The sequence below is a fragment of the Ovis canadensis genome, chromosome 13 (genome assembly GCF_042477335.2).
Source record: "Ovis canadensis isolate MfBH-ARS-UI-01 breed Bighorn chromosome 13, ARS-UI_OviCan_v2, whole genome shotgun sequence".
NCBI lineage: Eukaryota > Metazoa > Chordata > Mammalia > Artiodactyla > Bovidae > Ovis > Ovis canadensis.
The window spans coordinates 40371741-40398194 of NC_091257.1; the positions used below are offsets into that span (position 1 = coordinate 40371741).

Consider the following 26454-nt stretch of genomic DNA (forward strand, 5'->3'; position numbering starts at 1 on the left):
ATGTTACCTTGTTATGACTGTATCTTCTCATACAGGTTACATTCTTTCCCACTAAAAAGTCAAGTACTATACTATATCTCTTTTTAGAGCTTGTTTACTTTTCTTGAAGTTCTTAATTGTTTTTCCTATCATAGTCCATTGTCTTATAATACTGTAATAACCCTTACTTTTTCCTGCCTTTTTTTTTTTTTCCAGGAAGCTCGTCTTTTTAAAAATATTTATTTGGCTGCACTGGCTCTTAGTTGTGGTATACAGGATCTTCAATTTTCAGCATGGTATCTTCTTCTTCTTTTTCTTTTTTTTTCAGTTAAGGCATACAGACTCTTAGTTGGGGCATGTGGGATCTAGTTCCCTGACCAGGGATTGAACTTCGGCCTCCTGGATTGAGATCATGGAGTCTTAGCCACTGGATCACTAGGGAAAACCCATCCTAAGCTCTTCTTTCTTAGAAGGATTATAATGAGGAAAACTTTGACTAGTTATGGTTTAATTGTCTTTCTCAAAGGATTTTTGGAGGATCAAGAAAGCAAACAGATTGATAAAATCCATAACAACAGAAAGAATTTCCTGTGTTATGAACAGTACTAAAAAAGTAAAATTATTTAGTAGGATCAAAAATGATGGGCAAGGGCTGCTACTGAATGGGGATTAAGCAGAAAATTAGAGTGTTTTTTAATTGACTTTACAGAGCAACCATCAGATATATATTTATCTTCCTTTATATAACATGAGCTATGTTTTCAAATTTCTTTCATTAGTGGTACATGAATTGACTCCTGGATCTTTAGTGTCCTGCCTGTTGTGTGAAAAGCTTACCCTGAATGAGAGCAATGACTTTAATACCTTTGGAAGACTGGCTCTGCCTTGCAAAACAAGAAGTAGCCCAAGTGTAGATAGAAAGTGACTACCCCAACTATAGAAGCATTTTTCAATACTATCTAAGAAAACTTACCTCTTTACACTTTAGTGGACCAAGATTAGCAACACAAGAGAGGAAGATTAACCCATCTTTATACTATCAGTATATAACGTGGAAACTGCTATGTAGTAGGTGCTTAGTAAATGCCTGTGGAACAGTTCAACAATTCTGACCTCCCTTCTGTCTCCAGCTCATCATATACTCCCTCTATCTTTCTCCTTAATGACGTACAGTTCCTCCTTAACTGAGCTATCATTAAATGTCTTTTGCTTTTAATTTTGCATTAAGAAATCTTCTAAAGTTCCCATTTTCTTGAGTGGGCTGCCTTGGGAATTTTTTTTTTTCCAGAACACACTGTGCCTCTTTAAACACTTCCAATCTGCTGACTCCCATCACTGAATCTGAGATGCTTGCCAGTTACTGTCGCAGTCATCTCATCACACCTAGCTCATTTCCTCCCAGAAAGCCAATGAAATCTGCAGCCTGGGAGCCGCAGGCAAGAATCCTATGGGGAACCTCCACAGCGTGTCCTATCTCTGTTATTTCATGATTCTGTTGGAAGCTCATCCCAGTGGGTTTCCTAAAGAAAAAGCAAGAAAGGAAGAAAGAGAAAAAGAAAAGAAAGCACAGACTGATGAAAATCAGAATGGTTTTCTTAAATACGTTATTCTTTTTAGTCTTTTAAAATGTAAAGCGACCAGCACACCACAGTCTAATCTGCAGCAATGTATTTTGGTGGCTGTGGTTGCGCCCCGCTGAGGGACAATGGCAGGAGTGATGGTGAGCTGAGCATGGATCCTGAGCTTGCGTGGGAGTGTGACTATAAACCCCATGGAGAAAGGCGCGCAGTCCAGCATTTCATGTGATAATTCACCAAACTGCCAGAATCATCAGTCACTGGGCGTTTACATGACTGTTCTCAGCCTAGTCAGATGCAATAGAAACGAATGACTTAAATAGTTCAGGCAGGCAAGGAGGAAATTTCAGCAGGTTCTGATGATTCATTTTTGGCATTTGATTAGAAACTTATTTGAGGTGGGGGGGCGGTGCAGTGGTAGGTCTCCTGAAATCTCGCACTTAACCTGCACATCTATGTTTGCCCATTGCCGGATTTGGGCCTGTTTCTGTGCATTTGGGTTTTATTCCACCCTTTCAGAGATTTCTCTCGAACATGAATAAAATCGCCTTGCTTTAATGGATACACACATTTTATGAAGTGCTAGGATTAAATCAGAGGCATTTGTTTTTACCCTTTTCTAACTCTTTGCAACTCCATGCACTATACAGTCCATGGAATTCTCTAGGCCAGATACTGGAGTGAATAGTCTTTCCCTTCTCCAGGGGCTCGTCCCAACCCAGAGATCGAACCCAGGTCTCCCACACTGCAGGTGGATTCTTTACCAGCTGAACCACAAGGGATAGGAAAGACTAGAGATCTCTTCAAGAAAATTAGATACCAAGGGAACATTCCATGCAAAGATGGGCTCAATAAAGGACAGAAATGGTATGGATCTAACAGAAGCAGAAGATATTAAGAAGAGGTGGCAAGAATACACTGAAGAACTGTACAAAAAAGATCTTCAAGACCAAGATAATCACAATGGTGTGATCACTCATCTAGAGCCAGACATCCTGGAATGTGAAGTCAAGTGGGCCACAATGAACAAAGCTAGTGGAAGTGATGGAATTCCAGTTGAGCTGTTTCAAATCCTGAAAGATGATGCTGTGAAAGTGCTGCACTCAATATGCCAGCAAATTTGGAAAACTCAGCAGTGGCCACAGGACTGGAAAATGTCAGTTTTCATTCCAATCCCAAAGAAAGGCAATGCCAAAGAATGCTCAAACTACCACACAATTACACTCATCTCACACGCTAGTAAAGTAATGCTCAAAATTCTCCAAGATAGGCTTCAGCAATACGTGAACCATGAACTTCCAGATGTTCAAGCTGGTTTTAGAAAAGGCAGAGGAACCAGAGATCAAATTGCCAATATCCGCTGAATCATCAAAAAAGCAAGAGAGTTCCAGAAAAACATCTATTTCTGCTTTATTGACTATGCCAAAGCCTTTAACTGTGTGGATCACAATCAACTGTGGAAAATTCTGAAAGAGATGGGAATACCAGACCACCTGACCTGCCTCTTGAGAAACCTGTATGCAGGTCAGGAAGCAACAGTTAGAACTGGACATGGAACAACAGACTGGTTCCAAATAGGAAAAGGAGTACGTCAAGGCTGTATATTGTCACCCTGCTTATTTAACTTCTATGCAGAGTACATCATGAGAAACGCTGGGCTGGAAGAAGCACAAGCTGGAATCAAGATTGCCGGGAGAAATATCAATAACCTCAGATATGCAGATGACATCACTCTTATGGCAGAAAGTGAAGAGGAACTAAAAAGCCTCTTGATGAAAGTGAAAGAGAGTGCAAAAGTTGGCTTAAAGCTCAACATTCAGAAAACGAAGATCATGGCATCTGGTCCCATCACTTCATGGGAAATACATGGGGAAACAGTGGAAACAGTGTCAGACTTTATTTTTTTGGGTTCCAAAATCACTGCAGATGGTGACTGCAGCCATGAATTAAAAGACGCTTACTCCTTGGAAGGAAAGTTATGACCAACCTAGATAGCATATTCAAAAGCAGAGACATTACTTTGCCAACAAAGGTCTGTCTAGTCAAGGCTGTGGTTTTTCCTGTGGTCATGTATGGATGTGAGAGTTGGACTGTGAAGAAAGCTGAGTGCCAAGGAATTGATGCTTTTGAACTGTGGTGCTGGAGAAGACTCTTGAGAGTGCCCTGGACTGCAAGGAGATCCAACCAGTCCATCCCAAAGGAGATCAGTCTTGGGTGTTCACTGGAAGGACTGATGCTAAAGCTGAAACTGCAGTACTTTGGCCACCTCATGCGAAGAGTTGACTCATTGGAAAAGACTCTGATGCTGGGAGGGATTGGGGGCAGGAGGAGAAGGGGATGACAGAGGATGAGATGGCTGGATGGTATCAATGACTCGATGGACGTGAGTCTGAGTGAACTCCAGGAGTTGGTGATGGACAGGGAGGCCTGGCATGCTTCAATTCATGGGGTCGCCAAGAGTTGGACATGACTGAGCAACTGAACTGAACTGAGGATTATATCAACTTTGAAAAAAACATCAGCCAGAGAGCGTGTTGTGCAGGCTACTTAAACACCCCAAAGGAAACGCTTTTAATGCTGTGAGCTGAAGGAGCCATTGAAATGAATCATTGCGGGCTCTCTTTATTCAGCAGCCATGACCTATTCAGAACCATGATTCAGCCAGCCCTTCTGGGGAGCTTTCTTCCTTTTGCTTTTAAAAAAGAAAGAGGCAAGGAAGGAAGGAGGGAAAGAAGGAAGGATGGAGAGAGAGAGAGAGGAAGGGAGGAAGGAAGAAGAGGTAATAAAAGAAGCCCAGAAACAGAAAGGAGAATGTGGGCTGTCTAGAGTCTCCGTTTCCTAAATATTTTAACTTGATCATCTACAGAGGACTTTGGCACCCCACTCCAGTACTCGTACCTGGAAAATCCCATGGACGGAGAAGCCTGGTAGGCTGTAGTCCATGGGGTCGTGAAGAGTCAGACACGAATGAGCGACTTCCCTTTCACTTTTCACTTTCATGCATTGGGGAAGGAAATGGCAACCCACTCCAGTGTTCTTGCCTGGAGAGTCCCAGGGACGGGGAAGCCTGGTGGGCTGCCGTCTATGGGGTCACACAGAGTCAGACACAACCGAAGTGACTTAGCAGCAGCAGCAGTAGAGGACTTAAGTGACACAGTAAATCTATGGGGTTTCTAATGCATGGGAAATTAGACAGGTGATTTTCTAACCTTCCCTCCTTCAGGAATCACTGCTCCTTCAGAGAGGGCTATTCCTTCTGCTTCACTCCGCTTCACTCCTGAAAGTTCAAGTGCTCAAACCACACCATCTCCCCACTGGTTTCTCTCCCTGGAGTCTCTCTCTTCTTTCAGTTAACTCTGCCCTCCTGTCAGGTGATTTCCCTAAAACACAGCTTCTCGATGTCACCTCAGCTCAACAACTTTGGTGGCTCCTCTTTGCTTTCCTGAGCAAGTTACACTCATTAGTCAACATATTCTTTTTTTTTTTTTTTTTGGCTTTTTGCTTTTTTAGCTACACTGTGTGGCATGTGGGATCTTAGTTCCCCAACCAGGGATCAAACCTGCATCCCATGCAGTGAAAGCGAGGCGTCTTAACTGCTGGACTGCCAAGGAAGTCCCCGATATATTCTATAAGGCAAATCCAATTTCAGTTCTTTAAATTTTTATTTTGCTATTTTTTGATGAATTTCCTTCAGTCACATGGGGCCACTCCTATTCTCTGGCTCTGCTGTTTTCTTCTCTTCCTCCCCGATTCCACATGCTATTCTCTCTCCCTCTTCTGTGCTATTCCCTGACCTTCTGGTTCCAAATAAAACCTCACCTTCTTCTAAGACAATTACAATCCTAAGAAATTATTCTTTCTTTGGATTTCTTTAAGCTCAAGGAAAAGTATCGTATGGAAAGGCCCCCTACCCTCTAAAATGTTCTTCCCTGGATGCCGAGTATTAAAACAGAGAAAGCAAGAACAAGTTCATGGCAGAGTAGTAATATAATGATAAATGTAGCTTCAGTGTGAATTTTTAACTGAGAAATCATGTGATTACTCTATAAGAAGGAGAAGTTAGATGATGACCTGGACCAACCCTTCCAACGCAGATATTCATCCAACACTCTTCCATCCCAGGCAGATATTTATTGCAGTTTCAGGCTTTCTTCTACCACCATTTAAAAAAGGGCCTGCCCATTGTTATGTGCCTTTCAAGTTTTTTCCCAGCTGGTATAAATTCTACATGATGGGAAGGTGCTAGAGGGCTTCTGAAGTGTTTTTTTCCTGGCAGCACTGCACAGCATGGGGGACCCTAATTCCCCAACCAATGATCGAACCCACACCCCCTGCAGCAGAAGCACAGGCTTAACCACTGGGCCGCCAGGGAAGTTCCTGAAATTTGTTTTTATACTTTTCTCAAACTCCTAATGGATAGCATATTTCTGAAAAGCTAAAGAAGGGGTAAGGGAGGGCAAGCCATAAGAAAGTCTTTATCCTTTTAAGGAGAAGGAAAGTTAAGTGAATTTTTTTTTTCACTCCTCCACTCCTTCCACATCCTGGTGGGGAAATAGGCAAATGAAAAATAAGCCCCAAATAAACACCAGAAATTATGGAAAGGGCTTCAGTGGAAAGAAGGTGCTGATACAGAGGCTAATGGAGAATACGGGGACAGGGGCTTAGAGGGGAGGAGTTAATGCTCATTTTAGAGACTCAGGGAAGGCCCCTCTCTGAGACAAAAGTCTTTAGGCTGAAATCTGAAGGTTGGGAGGAAAATGAATTCCAGGCAGAGGTCACAGCTTGTCCAGGGTCTCGGCAGGAAGGAGCTTAGCCGCTGTGGTGCTGGCCAGAGAGGAGGTGGTGAACGGTGTGCCATGACGTCGGGAAGGAGACAGGGCCAGATCATCGGGGTCTTCTAGGCTGTGATAAGGAGCCTGGATTATAATCTCAGAGCACTGGGTTGCCAAGCACAATATAGAACATCCAGATACATTTGAATTTCAGATAAAGAACAACATTTTAGTTCAAGTGTGTTCCAAATACTGCATGGGACATACTTATACTGAAAATTTATTCATTGTTTATTTGAAATTCAAATTTAACTTGGCATCTTGCTTTTTTTTTTTTAACTAAGTCTTACAACCCTAATTGACAGGCTGCTGAAAGGTTTTCAGTAGGCAAGCGATGGGATCCAATTTGTATTTTAAGAAAATCCCTTTGCTTCTTGGAGACTGGTTTGAGGGGTGGCAACAGTTAAGCTGATGCTTTTGAACTGTGGTGTTGGAAAAAACCTGAGAGTGCCATAGACTGCAAGGAAATCAAACCAGTCAATCCTAAAGGAAATCAATCCCGAATGTTCATTGGAAGGACTGATGCTGAAGCTGAAGCTCTAATATTTTGGCCACCTGATGCGAAGAGCAAACTCATTTGAAAAGACCCTGATGTTGGGAAAGACTGAAGGCAGAAGAAGAGGACGACAGAGAATGAGATGGTTGGATGGCATCATTGACTCAATGGACATGAGTTTGAGCAAGCTCCAGGAAATGGTGAAGGACAAGGAAGCCTGGTGTGCTACAGTCCATGGGGTCGCAGAGAGTCGGACACAACTGAGCATCTTAACAACAGTTAAGCGAAGGCAGAAGTTCAGGGAGACTCACAGCTGCCCAGGAAAGGGATAGAGGTTGTCTCGCCTTAGAGACCAGTCTTCTCAAACTTTAATGCACATAGAATCATCAGGGAACCTTGTTAACATGAAGACTTGATTCAGCAGATCTGGGGTGGGATCTGAGGTACCGCATTTTCAATAAGTCTCCAGGAGTTGCTGACCTTGCTGGTTCCTAGAGCAAAGGTCAGCAAACTATGGCTGATTGACCAAGTCTGGCCTGCTGCTTGTTTTTTGGTAAATAAAATTTTATTGAAACACAGTGGTGTCCATTTGTTTGCATTTCATCTATTGCAAATAGCCGCTGTTGTGCTATGACGGCAACGTGAAATAGCTGCAACAGAAGACTGTATGGGCCACAAAACTGAAAAAATATTTACTACCTGCCCTGACCTGGAAAGTTTACCTGATGCCTGCCCTAGAACACACTTTGAGTAGCAAGGTCTAGACCTGGAATGTTACCATGGAGATGGAGAGACATGGAGAGATTCAAGATGCATTTGAGAGAACAGAGTGTGGTCTACACTGGTTCATTAAACATTGACTTCTGATGTGAGCCTAGGAACCCTGAACTGCAGTATCTTAAGCTGTCATGACAGTTGAGAACCTGGCTAATCGATGTTGATACATCTTAGAAATATTTACCCAGGAAGCCCAGGGGGTTCTACTTGACATGAATTTGAATGCATATATCTCTGCACACACAGTGACTGGAAAGATATCACGTAACAGTACCTGGTAACCTGGACGAATCATTCATCATGCTAGCAAAAAACTGAAGCCAACCTCTGCTCAGACTTACTGTTTGGCTGGTTTGCCGTTTCTCCTAACCTGAACTTCCATGATGTCTATTTTCTCATGAGGGGATGGTCTTTGCAGTAATTGCAGAAGGGGAAACCGAGGCACAGCCTTATCACCCCTTCCTGCTCACTCCACCCCCAGGAAGAAACTTCCCTTTCTTCAATCTCTTCTCAGTCTTTTTTGAAAAAATTATAACTATTATCCTCTCTCTACCTCCTAAAGGAAGGGACTATCCAGTGCTCACATAAGAGGAAAAATGACTTTAAAACAAAATACAAGATGATTTTAAATGGCAGGAGAGAAACATTGCACTTCTTCTGTGCAATTTTCTTTTTAGAGTTGCCACTTTGACAGATTCACTATTTCTCCTGTGTGATAAACTTACAAGGCAATGCCATACAACAAAGTACTACAATGACATCATTTAAAGACAACCCCAGGGTGGTTAAAAGTTATGAATTTCTGGAAATAGCTTTTGATTTAAAAAAAAAAAAAACTTTCCAGGATGTTGTATTATGCAGTGATGTAGTAACATCAAATGGCGGCTTCGTGATACATACATTAACACCAACAAGTGAATTCTAGTTTCTGTAGGACACAGTTTACTACTAGGTAGCAATTTAACATTCAGATGCTAAGCTATCTTCTGAAGAGGGGAAGGAAGCTGTTCTGCAGTTAGTCCTTGTGGCTCTTCAATGTTCCTCATGTTATTACACACATTTTTATTAAATATGGCTGCTATCCCTTCCCCAGGTAGGCACTGCAAACCAGTAACAACTGCAGATACCAGATGAAGCTTGTGTAACAGACTGCTTTGTTTCACTTAGAAAGATTAAGTTGCTCAGGGATAATGAATACAAGATAATGTCAGCAGAGCTGAACAAAAACAAATTCTGTGTTGCTTTCATTCAAGGCAAAACTTGCGTTTCAGATCAAACTTGCACAAAGACCATCTGCTTGATGCAACACCCTTCCCAATGCATGGATTTATGTCAGAATCCAAAGAGTAATTATTAATTATGTAATTATTAAGCTTTGGCAGATTTGGATCTCCAAGTTAACATTGGAGGTGCCTGCCTCAAAATCTCATGGGATACACTTTTTCAACGGGGGACAGCAGTTGGAGGGAGGAGGCAAAGTGTTGAAAAATGAAAAAGTCTTCAGATATTTTTCTTTTAAATTCCCTGCCTAAATTTTAAACACTTCAACAAACATGTTTAAATGCCTTACTTTGGTGCCCAGGAGATGAAGGGTGAAAACCAGACAAATAAAGGAAAAGAATTCCCTTTCACGAGGTACCTGAAAGTGTGAGTAGGAAAAAAAAATGGGAAAGAGAAGGAGGAGTGCTAAGGGGGTTTTGTAATGTGAGGTTGTCTGAAATAAGATTGGAAGGAAGCTTGGAGACGAAAGATTTGGTCTGAGTCAAGCCTTGGAAGCATGATAAAAGGAGTGTTTTATAAAAGGAGGAATCATTAAAAGGATCCACACATTCATTTGCATGAATTAGCAAACCCAGGAGAGTGTCTGAAATGGACTGCAGCGCTGACCTGAAATGGAGGTTACTGATTTCCCTGCAACACCCAGGCCTCAGTGGGCACAAAGCAGAGCCACATGAACAAACCTTTCCAGCCAGAGTTGAAAGATCATCGCCTCCAATGATCTGCATCTCGTCCATGGACTGGTCATTCTAAACGGAAAGGGGGAGATAATATTTTACTATACAAGAAAAGCTGTAAAGCACGTTTCCCCATCTACCCAGCCAGGAGCTGGATTGTGCCTTGCAAATATAGCACAAATAGCTGGTCCTGATTCATGGTTGCCTATGGTTACCAAGAGCCAGTCTCCTGCCACCACGCTTGAGACAAAGCATCCTAATGGCTGATAGCCGAGCCTGTGTGGAGAGGGGATGGAGGGAGCGGGGAGAGGACAAGCAAATCTAATTTTGGAACAAAATAAAACCATGGAAGGTGCCTGAGCCTATTCTGTGGCAGATGGAATTGGAGAAGACAGTCATGCTCCTGGACTTCCCTGGGGTGGTTGGGGCTATGGAGGGGGGAGCTGGGGAGGGGGCCTAGCGTTTCTCAGCTGTGCCAGCAGCCCCAGTTACAGCCCTGCAGTGGGGAACAATTAGACTGTGGTTCCCACAGAGGTTAGAGACCCCCTCTCCTCACTACCAATGTGGGTCCAATCCCTTATCTGTATCAAGGGCAATTCTAAAAGGCCACAGATCAAGAAATATTACACTTAGATTGTGAGACAAGGATGATGAAGCCTCAGAAACTTTCTGGAATTCAGGAATATAAGACTAGAATCCCGTTTACAAGACTTTTCACAATACCTTGTAATAACCTATAATGGAAAAGACTGAAAAGAATATATATATATATATAGGCTTCCCTTATGGCTCAGATGGTAAAAAACCTGCCTGCAATGCAGGAGACCTGGGTTTGATTCCTGGGTTGGAAGGATCCCCTGGAGAAGGGAATGGCTACCCCACTCCAGTATTCTTGGCTGGAGAATCCTAGACAGAGGAGCCTGGCAGGTTACAGTCTATGGGGTCACAATGAGTCAGACACAACTGAGCAACTAACACACACACACACACACGTGTGTATGTATACATATAGCTGAATCACTTTGCTGTACGCCAGAAACTAACACAACATTGTAAATCAACTGTACTTCAGTTTTAAAAAAGAGACTTTTCACTTAAGTCCTATTAGAGATTATAAGCATTCCTTTTCACAGTATATATATGGGACATCATTCTGCCTCAATTAAACCTCTCTCTCTCTCACACAACACACACGTAATAAAATATGAGTTGTTTCTTAGTAAATATCACAATAGAATAACAAGGGGGCAGAACAGGTTAAAAGAAGGCAAGCAACTTATTTTCTGGCTTCCTTGCAAAGATGCATTAGAGGAACTGAAGGCGACATCCTACAGGCAACTGGTTGCATGATCAAGCAAGACTGCGGTGACACTGCAGTCCCTTCGTCCGAATGATAAGCTAAGTGAGAAGACACCAAGAGAGGGAATAGACATACGATGTGCTGAACCAGGAAGTATCTTTGGTTACTGCTGTTGTTTTGGCCAGTTCAGTGCTTTTCTCCCTTATTCTGGCAAGAAGGCCCTGCCTTTATTGGGGGAGGGAGTTCATTCCCCTAAAGGAATTTTCTTGGGTTAGTTTGAATTGGATTCTGTCACTTGCAACTCAGAGTCTAGACCTAGAGATACATTGTCACGGCACTGGTCATCAGAAAGGAAAAAAGAAAAAAGCCAATCAACCAATATAATAGTTTTACCAGTGAAGCAGCATTTTGTTTTTCACCTTACTGCTCAAGAGAAAAAAAAAAATGACCTTAAAACGTTCTTACTTTCAGTCTGAAAGCATTTATTCCTAACTGCAAAGGAGTGGTGACAATGCTTGAAATGTTTCAAAGTGCCCCATAAGTTAGATAAAACCAATAATTTTCTTCTTATGGGAATTGATAGCCAAAGGAGAAAATCAAAGACTATCCAGAATCCACTGGTCTTTTGCTGTTTTTTTTTTTGTTGTTGTTGTTTTTTTCAAACACCTCTGCTTGAGTCAAGTTTTTACTGTCCCATTAGCAAAGCAAGTCACACGAACAAGCCCAGCATTAATCTGAGAAGCAATCATTAAGTAACAGAACGAAGTTCATAGACACAGGGAAGCCATTTAATTAGGGTCACTGATGCAATCACTCTGCACAGGGGTTCACAAACATCCTTATATTCCTAGCATTGATGTATCCTTTTTTTTTTTAACATCATTGATTTTGATTTGAAGATATTTTACTTGGGATTGTTCATCTGATCTTCATAAGACTGGCCTGTACTTTCCTTTCTTTTGCTACCTCTGTGGATTTTTAAAGCAAGTTATACAAGCCTCATGAGTTGGGTGGTTCTTTGTCTTTTTTCTGTATGCTCAAAGTTTGTATGTGAATGAATTTATCTATTTTGCTAAGGTTCAGTAGAGCTCAGAATAGGTATTATTTAATCCCCAATTTACAAATGAGGAACTGGAGGCAGTAAGAGTTTGAGTAGCTTGCCCAAAAAAGGCACTACTAGTAAGTGAGGGGAACCAGTTCAGTTCTAGGATTGTCTGGCTTGGCATTATTCTTGTGTTAACAACCCCCATCCCCCACAACATTCCTAGAAGGTAGAAATAATAGTGCATCTTTGAGAGTACCATGGAGAAGAATTGGGTCCTGGTTGTACTAAGGAAGTAAAATATATAATAAGCTGAAATGGCTAGGAGAAATACACACCTTGGTAGAAATGCTGGTAACGGTTGTGTGGATTTATTTAAATGGCAAAGGAAGGGTGGGCAGGAGGCTCAAGAGGGAGGGGATATATGTATACATATAGCTGATTCACACTGCTGTTCAGGAGAAATTAACACAACATTGTAAAGCAATTATACTCCAATTAAAAACATTAAAACAAACGAATAAAGAGCAAAGGAAGTCTCCAACATTTAGCCCAGGCATCCTCAGAAAGAAACATGTTGGAAATTACTAGTTTTGGTGACCTGGTCTCCAGGTACAAAAAAGAGCTCAGCATGTATAGTGACTGCTTGTACAAAAGAGAATTTGGACTGTTTAGATAATGTTCAGGAAAAAACAAAGCCAAGTAAGAATAAATATCCTGAATTCCTTTTGAGGAACGGGAAGGGGACGAGTAAAGAAAACAAATAAACAAAAGAATCACTCTCTCAGCCACTCATTTCCAAAGTCAGACAGACTTGCTTCAGAATCCATACACGCACAGACTTTCTCAACATTCTCAACCTCCACAGATGCCTTAACTTTTTTTCCCTCTTCTTTTCAGCCTTATCCTTCCTCTCAGCTATTCTCCTGTGCTCAGTAAGGTCAACGACACTATATAAAATACAGGCAAACCCCTAACCAAAACAGTTCGTTATAGCACTTCCCTGGTGATCAGTGGTTGAGAATCTGCCGTCAATGCAGGGGATACATGTTCTATCCCTCGTCTGGGGAGATTCCACATGTTGCTGGGCAAATAAGTCCGTGTATCAAAACTACTGAGCCTGGGCTCTAGAGCCCGCTCTTTGCAACAGAAGCCACGGCAGTGAGAAGCCTGCACACCGCAACTCGAAAGTAGCCCTTGCTCACCGCAACTACAGAAAGCCCGCGTGCAGCAACAAAGACCCAGCACAGCCAAAAATAACAAAATAAGTAAGGAAATATTTTTCCAAAAACACAAACAGTTCATTATAAGAAGTTTTAATGGTCAAAGTGGAGAGCTTCTAATGAAAATGTTGCAGTGTTGAAAAATTTTTTCAAAAACTCTAACATGTGGTACAAAGTCAGATAACAAGGAGAGATGAATCAGTTCAGTGTTTACTTTTCAACCAGTGGTGGATATAGGACATGACCCTTAACTCAGTCCCTGAGTCCTTTAAGCCACCTAGGGTCAAAGTGGAGGTCACAGGGCAGTGGCTTGTATGTCTGCCCTTTGCTTCACCCAGAGAAACTCCACTTATCTCTGTTGTATTAACTGGGTTCAAGGTAAGAAGTGCCAAGTCACTTCAATCATTTCCAACTTTGTGTGACCCCATGGACTGTAGCCCCCCAGGCTCCTCTGCCCATGAAATTCTCCAGGCAAGAATACTAGAGTGCGTTGCCATGCCCTCCTCCAGGGAATCTTCCCTCAAGGTAAGATGGTGGGAACCAAAAAGTTTGAAAACTCTTGTGTCAATATTTTTGCTTCCTTTTAAACAGACTTGCCATCTTTTTGGTTCTTGCTCATTTAAATATCCATTTGTTTCTGAGGTCATTTTTGTTTAGAATCTCATTTTTACAATATGGGGATGAGCTGTGAGAATGGAAAACATGGCAACTGGTAAACAGGCAGCTGGGGGGTCCCTACATGCCCTTGGGGACCAGACTGCCTGGGTTCCAGTCCCAGCCCCACCTTCTATGAGCTGTCCAACCTCGAGGAAGCGACTTAACCTTTCAGTACTCTAGTGTCCTCCTCTATAAAAAGAGAATGTCAATGTTAATAGTTCCTACCTCCTAGGATTATTGGGAGAAGTAAATGAATTAATATGAATTGAGTACTGAGTCCTGGTGTGTAACAAGAAGCAGTTCCTAAAGCCTTGGCTTACCCCAGGATCATCCTCTACTTCTAGTCTAAGAAACTTGCATGTCTACCCAAGTTTCTCAGCTTGGACCTCGTGATGATTCTTTGCACAGTTCATTGAGTCCATCATCGATACATGAATGTCTCGTGCTTTGGGGAAAAGGTTTCTGAGGCTGACGGCTACCCATGAGGTGTGTGGTTAAGGAGGACTCCTGTCCTGTGGCAACTGTGCATCAGGGCTACAGTCTTGGTTAAAAACAAGCTCCACTGTATGCTCCTTCAGGGTTTCTCAGTGATCCCCCAGCTCCCAAGTGGTGGTGTCTGAATCTTTAGAGTGGACCATTTTGTGGATATAATTACCCACATCACTCCTCTCTGCTGTTTTCATCTTTCTCCCAATGGACAGAAGCCACCTGGAAATCATGCTCGGATCCTCTTTTGTCCTTATCACCTCTCATCTATTCTTTGTAGGAGCCGTTTACAGTCAATAGAGCAAAGAGTTAACCTTGAAATTGCTTCACAAGATGGCAGGTGACGACCTGTAGAATAGGAGACTGGATGGCCGGGCTTCTGATAATTTTCCCAACCCTGGCTGCAGTTTTGCTTGGGGATCATGAGCTGCTCCAGTTCTTCCCTTTGATTCACCGTCTTAGCTTAAGGTAATTTAAAATAGATTTACACTACTTGTCAACAGCAGAACCTTGACTAAGATTTCATACCAATTTACAGGAGAACTCAATATGCGCAAATATTGATAAGTATGATTAGTGACAACTTACTCACGACACATCACCACGCCTCACCGTGCTGCACGAGATCCTAGGCGTCCCCAGCACATGATGGACTGCTTCTTCCCCCACGTCTTAGCTGGTGGCTGCTCCTGTCTCCTCTCTCTGTCTTTCTTCAAGGGAGTAATTCTTACTCTTTCCTCAAGACTCAGTTCAGGCATGATCTCTTCCAGGAAGCTTTCCTGGAGTCCTCTGGACTTGATCTGTGTCTGATAACACTCTCTAAATGTCAACAGGTCACGTCCAACTAGAATTTTCTGAGAATGCAGCAACTGCCAGTGGCATGAAAACTTCAGCACAAACAGCCTGATTTTCATCCTAATTACACCCCCTCTGGCTGACGCATTGTGGCATCCAGTGTTTGTTGAGCGACACTAAAGTATCTGCATACATGTGTTTGCTATATTTTTAATACCCCTTCCACTACCCACATTACAATACTAAGTGTTCTCAGGCAGCTCCTGGCTTCCCTTGCTCTAAGTTCTTCTTCCAGCTGTCCAGGAACTGGAAGGAGCTTATTGCCCAATGGAGACAGAGAAAGAAAAAAAAACTACAGATAAACAAACACATGGGAAAATATCTGTAAAGTTCGATTGAAAGTGGACACAAAGGAAGCTGACTTGAGCAACCTGGAAAATGCTAAGACTGAAAGAATACAGACCTTCCTCTTTGATGTCTGAGTGATTCCCACCCATAAAGAAACTGTTTCTTTACTCTTATTACTACTATTCTATTAACATTGGTTTCCAAAGAGCCTTGTCAATACTTTGCAAAAAATATAAATGCAAAAATCCATGTGAATTCTGAACATGAAAAATAAGAAAACAGGAATTATTAAGATGCATCAGTAATTATGAAGATCAGTCATTCATTTCATGATGAGTTAAGGATGTATTTTAAAGCCAAACTAGCATTTAACCAGGAAAAAAATATGTATGTATCAGCATGTACAATTTAGCTCAGTTGAAGGGACACGCACATTTTGCATTTTCTAAATTTGGTGCGTAGCTTTTGCAAGCACGGTTGAGACTTTATTCGAAGACAAAATGGCTTTCTGTTTAATGACAATGATCTATTGCTCTATTGTGACCGGTATTCCATGCCACCCATTCTGCATGAGAGGTACTGGCTAGCTAAGAGTAATCCCTACCCAACAGAGAAAGGCTCTTTTCTTTAAGAGAAAGAAAGCAATTTGGGGTCCGAAGAAGCAACCACAATAATAAGAAGAAGCTATAGGCTGGCAGGAATAATGAAGGGTCACCAAGGAAAAGGAAAAAGGGAGGGAAAAGGAGAAAAGTGGACCTTCACTTCAATTTAGTTATAAAAGGCCCCAGAAAGGAGGAAACTAAGTTTAAAAACAGATTCACTCTTCTTCTTCGTGAAAACACCAAATGGCGGATGACGCCGGTGCTGCGGGAGGGCCCGGAGGCCCCGGGGGCCCCGGAATGGGAGGCCGCGGTGGCTTCCGCGGAGGCTTCGGTAGTGGCGTCCGGGGACGGGGTCGCGGCCGGGGCAGAGGCCGCGGAGCTCGCGGAGGCAAGGCCGAGGACAAGGAGTGGCTCCCCGTTACCAAGCTGGGCCGCCTGGTTAAGGACATGAAGATCAAGTCTCTAGAGGAGATCTACCTTTTCTCTCTGCCCATCAAGGAGTCTGAGATTATTGACTTTTTCCTGGGAGCATCCCTCAAGGATGAGGTTTTGAAGATTATGCCTGTGCAAAAGCAGACCCGTGCTGGCCAGCGGACCAGGTTCAAGGCGTTTGTTGCTATTGGGGATTACAACGGACATGTCGGTCTGGGTGTCAAGTGCTCCAAGGAAGTAGCCACTGCCATCCGTGGGGCCATCATCCTGGCCAAGCTGTCCATCGTCCCCGTGCGAAGAGGCTACTGGGGGAACAAGATCGGCAAGCCCCACACGGTTCCTTGCAAGGTGACTGGCCGCTGCGGCTCTGTGCTGGTGCGCCTCATCCCTGCCCCCAGAGGCACCGGCATCGTCTCCGCCCCTGTGCCCAAGAAGCTGCTGATGATGGCCGGCATCGACGACTGCTACACTTCTGCCAGGGGCTGCACTGCCACCCTGGGCAACTTCGCCAAGGCCACTTTTGATGCCATTTCCAAGACCTACAGTTACCTCACCCCTGACCTCTGGAAAGAGACGGTGTTCACCAAGTCTCCATATCAGGAATTCACTGACCATCTTGTGAAGACCCACACCAGAGTCTCCGTGCAGAGGACGCAGGCCCCAGCTGTAGCCACCACATAATTTTATAAAGGGAATAAAGTGAATGAAACCAGAAAAAAAAAAAAAAACAGATTCAGTGACATTGCTTTACATGGACTCTGAAACCTTGAAGCCTTCTTTTTGAAACCTTTCAAAACCTTCTGTTTAGAAACCTGGTATGGACTTGTTGCTTTGGTTTAAATCACGTTTTTAAATTATGAATCAGAAGGAAAAAACAAATTGAGCCCTTGACGCATGTCAGCGACCCCAAAGGGCTTCAGTAAAATCTACGTGTTCAAATGTGGATGATCATATCCCAGTGGTAACTTTTCTTTCTTTCTTTTTTTCTTATAAACTTCATCATTTCTTTAAAAAAAAAATTTATTTGGTTGCATTAGGTCTCAGTTGCTGCACCCAAGATCTCTCCTGTGTCATGTGGCTCTTCTGTTGAGGCAGGAGGACTCTTTAGTTGCAGAGCATGGACTTAGTTGCTCCTCAGCACGTAGGATCTTAGTTCCCCCACTAGGAATTGAACCAGCGTTCCCTGCATTGCAGGGTGGATTCTTAACCACTGGACTACCGGGGAAGTCCTAAGTATCTCTTGAAAGATCATTTTCGCCATACAGTTTTTTTCCCCTAGATAACCCAAGGAAGATTTATAACTATAATTCTAAATAAAAGAATTCAAATGGAAACTGTTGTTCAACACTAAAGAAATCTTAAACCAGCTCTTACAGACCCATTTTAAGATTGCCAGGGGCTGGGATGGTAAACACGAAAGGCGGAGGGGGAGGACTGCTTGGACACCCTGAGCTGAGCAGACCTCCAGAACACACACTGCTTTCTGGCATTAGACTGAATCTACCTTGTTCCCACCCGGGTGTACTCTGGGACCACAAGGTTCTGCTTCCTTATGTGACTTCTCAGCTCAAAATATTTTTGCAGTTGCCCATGCCTACGAAAAGGAGTCTCGTTTTGTCACTGCATTGGGCTGGGCCATCCTTAGAGTCAGGCAAGAGAAGTCTTGCATGTCACAAATACCAAAACACAAAGACATTTGTTTTCTTTTTGGTCTTAAAAGGCAGTTTTGGGGGAAACTCTGGGACAGTTTGAGCTAATGGGAATTATGCAACAGGGAAATGTGTGCTGAAATGGGCCGTGTGCCTCACCCCCCACCCTTGCAGGGTCAAGTTAAGTTGTTGTAGGGAAGGTGGCAGTGGCCTACCTTGGGAAACCAGGCAAAGAGGGGTTGGTCTGTTTTTAAGCTGGCTGCCCTCAATCATCCAAAGCAGGTGCCTCAGAGACTGGAGTCCCCGGATAACTGTGTTCCCTCCCACCTCTGTGCTCAGGGATAGGGTCTTTGGGGTCATCTGAGTTAGCAAAGAGAGGTATGAAGAATCCAGCTGCCCCAACCCCCTGGAGAGCTTAACCTTGCCAGTCCCATGCGGGGTTCAGGCAGGCTTGGTCACCACCCAGGTTCTGGGCCCAGCTGGTGCCCCGCCCTGCCCAGAAGGCACTTGGCTCTGCCCAGGCTTGCCCACTGCTGGGACGAGCACCACTCCTATGGCCTCCAGTGCAGGTGATCTGGCTGGAAACATGAGCCTGGCCATGGACAAATCTATAAAGTGTCAAAACCTTAACTATTTAGGCATATGACAGGTGAATCTCCATTTGTTCTCTTGCCCTGAACCCCATACATATAAGGGGCAAGGCTGACTTTGAGAACCACTTACTGAATGCTAGGCGCTACAATGCTAAGGCCACTGCTTACATGAGTCCAAACAAAATCCTGTAAGACATGATCCAGCAATCATGCTCCTTGTTATTTACCCATAGAGTTGAACACTTGGGTCCATACCAAAATTCACACCCTAGCCACTGTGGAGCAGTATAGAAGTTCCTCAGAAAAAAAAAAAAAATAGAATTACCATCTGATCCAGCAATCCCACCCCTGGGCATATATTCAGACAAAACTCTAATCCAAAAAGAGACCTATAACCCAATGTTAATAGCAGCACTATCCATAATAGCCAAGACATGGAAACAACCCATTAGAGTGTACAACACCACGAATGAACCCTACTGTAAACTATGGACTTTGGGTAATGATGAATCAATGTAGGTTCATCAGCTGTAACACAGGTACCAATCTAGTCAGAGATGTTGATAATGGGGGAGGATGAGGGTGTGTGAGGGCAGTGGGTATATGGGAATTCTTTGTCCTTTCCCCTAGATTTTGCTGTGAACCTGAAATTGCTCTAAAAAAATAAAGTCCATTAAAAAAATCTTGAGGCAACAGGTAACTTAAAAAAACATTTAAATAACTTTGCCAAAAGCTTCCCAGGTGGCTCAATGGTAGAGAATCTGCCTGCCAATGCAGGAGTCATGGGTTCGATCCCTGGGTCAGGAAGATCCCCTGGAGAAGGAAATGGCAACCCACTCCAGTATTCTTGCCTGGGAAATCCCACGGACAGAGGAGCCTGGCGGGTTACAGTCCATGAGGTCACAAAGAGTCGACTTAGTGACTAAACAACAGTAACAACAAACGTTGCCAAACGTCCCACAGCTGAAAAGTGAGGGAGCTGAAGACAGAGCAGGGACTGACCCTCTGTCTTGCTCCATCTAACCCATAAGTCCTATACTTCTCTCTTGGGTCTGATCAGAAGCTGCCTTTCTGTGTGACTTGACCCTTTACCCCTTCTGCACATGAATCATCTGTGATCTCCTCTGCAATGGGACCTGACAGTCTGCATTTCCAACAAGCTCCTGGGCGACAAGGATGGAGCAGGTCCAGTTGCCTGGGTCTGTGCTCTGCCCATACCAACCTGCTGACCGAGTCACTACTGTGTCTTACTGATGCTTCCTCCACCCAGAATGTCTTTCTGCCACGTCTCTGCTTGTAAAAAATGTAGATATACAAATTAAAGTCTACTCGCATGATAAGTCATCACCTGACCCTCACCAACCCCCAGACCCCCACCAACAGCCAGAATCAATTGGTCCTTCTGATGGGCTTTCCTGGCCTTCAGCACCATTTCAAGCAGTGCTTACTTCTTTCTCGTTAGGTGGCACCTCTCTGCTCACTGGCTGTGCATCTGTTTACTTCTGCTATTTTGAAAGCATGCTGAGAGGGACTCTATCCCTTTCATCTTTACAGGTTCCTTAATACCAAGTGGGGCTTTGTATGCAGAAAGGAACATGACCCCACCTTGCCCCCTTCTTTAGCCCCCTGATGTTGGTCCTCTCTTCTATAAAATAGGAAAATTTAACACCTACCCATTTGGATGGTTGTGAGGTTTAAATTAAATATCGTGACGTGTAAGGACTTCTTAACCACTGGTGGCCAGTGGTTAAGAATCCACCTTTCAGTGCAGGGGATGGGGGTCTGACCCTGGACCTAAGATCCTAAATGCTGCAGGGCAACTAAGCCCATGCCCTGAAACGAACACTCCATGCAGCCAAAAATTTTTTAAAAAGTCATATGTAAAATACCTCACCCACAGTAAGCCACTGATAAATATGTACTGAATTGGATTTTCCTCTTATTATCTAAATAAGGAAAGGATGTAGATTTTTAAAAATTGAGTTAATGATAGATCCAGGCCTAGTGCCAGGGATCTTAACCTTTATTCCAGTCATTTTTTCCACTCTGTCAAGTTCTACTGTACTTTATGTGAGTAACATTCCCAGTCATTCATATGACTAAAATTCATCAGTGTTTACAGAAGAAACCCAGAATATTGCTTCCTGGTTCACATTTCCTGTACAAATCACTGGCTAAAATTCAGACAGGGCTTACAAATAAAAGGCATTGATATATTCTTACATCTTGGTAAATAATAAAGTAACATAATATATTTCATATCCATCTATAATGTAATGGCATGTCTATGAAACTCAACACAACCAAATTTAAAAATAGGAAATGGTTCTACATTAAACATGATTGTTCAAAAGAAAATAAATGATTATGATCAACCAGAACGATTGCCTTTACGGATTACTCACTGGGACACCTTGGCAAACTCACCTGATTTCTCATTTACTTATCTCAAAAACACAGATACTACAAACCGCCTTACTTATTTCAGAGTTCAAGGAATGAGCAAAAAAAAAAAAAAAAAAGGCCAATTTATGCAAATACCATAAAAATCCAGCAAACTTTCTATGTGTAAAAAATCATTAGCAGTATCTTTAGATATAATCCAAAGCTGAGGAGAAAGGCAATTTATGTGAAACCTACAGAAAGTGGAAGACTTGGGGAGGTCCAACTATTAAGTGTTTCATCTACTATTATTATGTTTTAGATTTATGGTCTTGGCTTCCAACTGCTCCAGGTACCTAAATGAGCCATGAGCCATGTGAGGAGGTCAGAGAGCAGAATGCTTCTAGAGCCACCTTCCCTTCTTCAGAATAAGAAGAGATGGTTTATTTGATGTAGGCATGTTGATTGGCAGTGCAGGCTTGCAGATTCCTTCAGTATGAAGTCATGTCTTCAAAACTGGGTGGGGCGCTGACTTATTAAATTTTTTCTTTTCCTCTGGAAGCCAGGGCTTGGAAGTTGCTGAAGATGACATGCGAACTGAGTTGGGTGGTCTTGAGAAAATTCTGTGTAAACAGCATTGCTCATCGAAAAGTAGCAGAAAACACTGCACATCTGTCTGTCCATATAAGACAAACGGAATCTGGACTCCATTAATGGGCCTGAGGAATAAATTATTCTCTAATAAATGTTTTTATAATCGCAGTGGAAAGGAAGGTCCAGGACACCAAAGGAAATGAGACTCTGCTGGACTGATCTGTCAGCGGAAGCCTGGAGGAGGAGTGGGAGGAGGAAGAAGTCCACAGCTGTGCCTGATGCAGGAGAGGTTGTGCCTCTCGAAAGATTCTGTATTCTGGGGAATACAGAAGCTCCAGGAGGGTACCTTATTCTAGACTGCCAAGGAGAATGCCAGATCACTCCGGGAGGGCGGCTTTTGCCCTCAGCTTTTTCTGGGTGATCCAAGAACAACTCAATGAGACATTCAACTGAGGCTTCAGACCTGATGACCTCTATGTCCTGAAGGTCACAATGTCCACATGGTGTGGGCTATTGAGCTCCAGCAACTATGGAACAGGGCACCTGGGTTATCTGGGTTTTGCATCCAGATACTGCTAACGCATGAAATACCTACTCTTCGCCCCCTCTGCCCCATCAAATGTTTGCTGTCTTTGCCTGATGAGCACAAGGGCCTTTGTTTTGTCAGGGGTAGAACAGAGGAAGTTTGACTGACGCAGACGTGGCGGGGAGAGAAGAGGAGGCTGGAGTGTGATGTGGTCTCTGTTCCCTGTCTGGCTCGCTGGTTTACATTTGAGCCCCAATGCTGGAGGACTGAACTGCTTTCCTTATAGGGGTGATAGGTCTGAAACACGGTAGGCTCAGAATTGCCTGGAGCCCCTGCCTCTGCGAGAAACCTGGTCCAGCCTGGAGACCCAGGGGCTGGCTCTCTCATAATAAAGCCCACTAGGGAAGGCTTCCTTAATGATGCTAGCAAGAGGCTTCTCAGGCAGATGGAGTCGGGGCTGGCCAGGGAGGAGGCGGATGCACTGTGCTAACTGTGGCTGACAGACTGGTCTATAGACACACGTGAGGACCCATTTGGGGACCCTCAGAAATAACTGAAGAATACTTTCTTGACTGGCTAGAGGGGAAATGCCCAACCCCAATTCAATGCACTTTGGGCCTACTCATAAATGGATCCAATTTTATATTTACCAACTGGTAATGCCAAAGGTCAAAGCTACACAGAAAATGGTGTAGAGTTTTGGAAATTTCAGGTATTTATTTGGCATTTAGGTAATCTTCCTCTGCCTACACCAAATTCATTTGCAGTGGAAGTCTCAATGTCTTTAACATAGTGGAGCTCGTGAAACTATTTTCTCATACACCTTGCTTTTTCATTTAAAAAACGTTAAGGCAATGATATTCATTATTGCGGTAGTTTCGAAATTTCATTATACTTTGGATAAGTCTCTGTGACTTCTGTTTCTTGCCAAGATAGAATAACAAAGACCAGATTTACCCTCTTGCAAGTCACACAGACTTTTTGGTTTCCCAGTGGATATAAAAGTTATGTTTGCACTATTTGTAGTCCAAGAAGTGCACAATACCATTATACCTAAAAAAATGTATGTTTCTTAATTTAAACATACTTTGTTGGTGGTCCAATAGTTGAGAATCTGCATGTCAATGCAGGGCACACGGGTTTCATTCCTGGTCCAGGAGGATACCACATGTCATAGGGCAACTAAACTTGTGAGCTCCAACTCCTGAGCCCTCAAGCTGCAGCTACTGAAGCCCACACGCCCTGGAGCTCACGCTCTGCAACAAGAGAAGCCACCACAATGAGAAACCTTCACACTGCAACTAGAGAGTAGCCCCCACTTACTGACAGGAGAGAAAGTCCACACGCAGCAATGAAGACCTGTGCAGCCAAAAAGGAATGAGTGAATGAATGAATGAATGAATGAAACAACTGTTGATACTTGCAGGGCTTCTCTAGTGGCTCAGATGGTAAAGAATCTGCCTGCAGTGCAGAAGACCTGGGTTCAATTCCTGCGTTGGGAAGATCCCCTGCAGGAGGGAATGGCTCCCCACTCCAGAATTCTTGCCCAGAGAATTCCATGGACAGAGAAGCCTGGTAGGCTACAGTCTATGGCGTTGCAGAGACAGACATGACTGAGTGACTAACACTGAAACAATGAATTGATACTTTTAACAACAGCAATAAAAAATACTTCATTGCTAAAATATGTTAGCCATCATCTGAGCCTTCAGTGAGCTGAAAGCTCTTTGCTGGTAGAGGGTTTTATTGTAATGCTGATGGATTGGGGTGATATTTCCTGAAGGCTGAAGTGGCTGTAGCAACTTCTTAAAATAAGACAACAATGAAGTTTGCTGCATCGATTGACTCTTTCCTTCAAGAACAATTTCTCTGGGGCATGCAATGCTGATTGGCAGCATTTTACCCACAGCAGAATGAGAACCTCTTTCAAAATTGGAGACAATCCTCTCAAACGCTTGCTGCTCCTTTACCAGCTAATTTTATGGGATAGTCTAAATCCCTTGTTGTCATTGCAACAACTGATTAATTTTGCCATCTTACATGGGCATGATTCATGGTGCCTCAATACAATTACAATAGTAACATCAAAGATCACAGATCATCATAACAAGTGTAATAATATAAAAAAGTCTTAAACACTGTGAGAATTACCAAAACGCGACACGGACACAGGGAGCAAATGCTCCTCGGAAAACGGCGACAACAGACTTGTTTGAAAATGGCATGAAATAAACTTCAACCTGTAAAAAAGCGGAATGAAACTATACATGAAAAGAATACATGAAACTAAATGAAGTGAAACACCGTAAAATGAGGTATGCCTATATGCTGTTTTAATCTGTTCAATTTGTAGTAATATGTCCCGCAGCAACAGAGAAGTCATACAATGAAAAGGAGTTAATGGCAGACGGGACATTGCAGAAGAAATGATCAGGGAACTTGATATGATTAGTGAACTTGATGGCAGCGATAGAGAGTATCCAAAATGGAACAGACGAAAAAGAACTTAAAAAAAGTAAAAAGATCATTAATTAGCTGTCGGCCAATTTTAAGACATTACCTACTGTTACTGTTGCGTCACTTCAGTCGTGTCCGACTCTGTGCGACCCCATAGACGGCAGCCCACCAGGCTCCCCTGTCCCTGGGATCCTCCAGGCAAGAACACTGGAGTGGGTTGCCATTTCCTTCTCCAGTGCGTGAAAGTGAAAAGTGAAAGTGAGGTCGCTCAGTCGTGTCCGACTCAATAGACGTGTAATTAGAGCACCTGAAACTGAAGTGGAGAAAAGACAATTAGAAGAAATAATGACGGGAAAACTTCTGTGTTTGGTGAAAAGTACAAATCCACAAACCTCAGAAGCTCAATGAAACCCAAGTACAAGCAACATAAAGAAAAATACATCAAAGCATAAAAATAATGATGATATACTTCTGATTAGAAACAAGTCAAGTAAGGAAATAACTGACTCAATGGACATGAGTTTGAACAAACCCTGGGAGACAGTGAAGCACAGGAAAGCCTGGTGTGCTGAAGTCCACGGGGCCACAAAGAGTCAGACACAACTTAGCGACTGAACAACAAGGAAATAATGGAAGTACACATTTAAATTACTGAAAAAAGACTGTCAACCTACTCCGAAAAACTATCTTTCAAAAACTGAGGGTGACATAGAGATGGTTTCAGACAAACAAAAGCTGAAATAATTCATCACCAGCAGAGCTGTACTATAGAAAACATTAAAGGAAGAACTTCAGATAAGAGGAGAAAGACATGAGAAGGGAATGAGGATCTTCATGAAGAAATAAACAGCACAGGAAATGGTGACTACAGGAGTAAACATAAAATATAAAAAGAGTATAACTCTTTTTTAAAACATAAACTTTTACTTTTGGAATAACTTCAGACTTACAGAACAGTTACAGATTAGTATGATGGTATTTGGATATATGCTGCCTTCAGACACCAACTTTGCATGTTCAGGAACAAACTGGTTAAAACTAAAAGGGAACAGAAACACATAACATCACCATTCATTAAAGAAATACAGATTACAATAAGATGGTTTTATTCCTTTGAATAGCTGAAGTTAACAACCATACCAAATGCAGGTGAGGATGTAGAGCAAGTGGAACTCACACTGAGGGGAATATGAAAAGGTGCAGCCACTCTGGAAACAGTTGAGCAGTTTCTAAGAAGGTTAAATATGCATCTACTACAAAGTCCAGGTATTCATTCACCACTAGGTATTTACTAAGAGAAAAGAAAGCTTATCTCCCTACAAAGATCTGTTACAGATGTTCATAACAGCTGTACTTGCAATAGCCCCAAACTGAAAACTTCTATGTCCACCAACAGGTACCAAGTGGGCAGGAGGGTGCTGTGCACTAGAAAACGGCAATGCTTCACACTGGAAGTGAATAAATGGATGAGTGGATGTTTATCTAGGCTCCTGTGCTAAGCGTGCTGTGACCACGTGTGGTCTGGCCATTTTCAAAGAGAACTTCATACCTGGCTGAAGTATAAATTAACCCAGAATACTCACTGGAAGGACTGATGGTGAAGCTGAAGCTCCAATACTCTGGCCACCTGATGCGAACAGCCACCTAATTGGACAAGACTCTGATGCTGGGAAAGGTTGAAGGCAAAAGGAGAAGAGGGCGACAGAGGATGAAATGGTTGGATGGCATTCAATTCAATGGGCATGAACTTGG

The 26454-nt window shown here is 43.0% G+C and overlaps 1 protein-coding gene and 1 pseudogene across 5 annotated transcripts in view; one reads left to right on the plus strand and one right to left on the minus strand.

The window, feature by feature from the left end:
• The window catches only part of PRTFDC1 (phosphoribosyl transferase domain containing 1), a 101401-nt gene that overhangs the window by 13002 nt on the left and 61945 nt on the right, over positions 1-26454 (minus strand). For 4 of the 5 annotated variants that reach the window (XM_069547482.1, XM_069547480.1, XM_069547478.1 and 1 more), the window contains exon 4: positions 9623-9688. The exons of the other annotated variant lie outside the window; for it this stretch is intronic. In XM_069547482.1, the coding sequence (XP_069403583.1) occupies positions 9623-9688 (66 nt within the window). The remainder of the gene's footprint in view (positions 1-9622; positions 9689-26454) is intronic. 5 annotated transcript variants of the gene reach the window in all.
• On the plus strand, positions 16291-17229 carry LOC138416931 (small ribosomal subunit protein uS5 pseudogene; annotated as a pseudogene).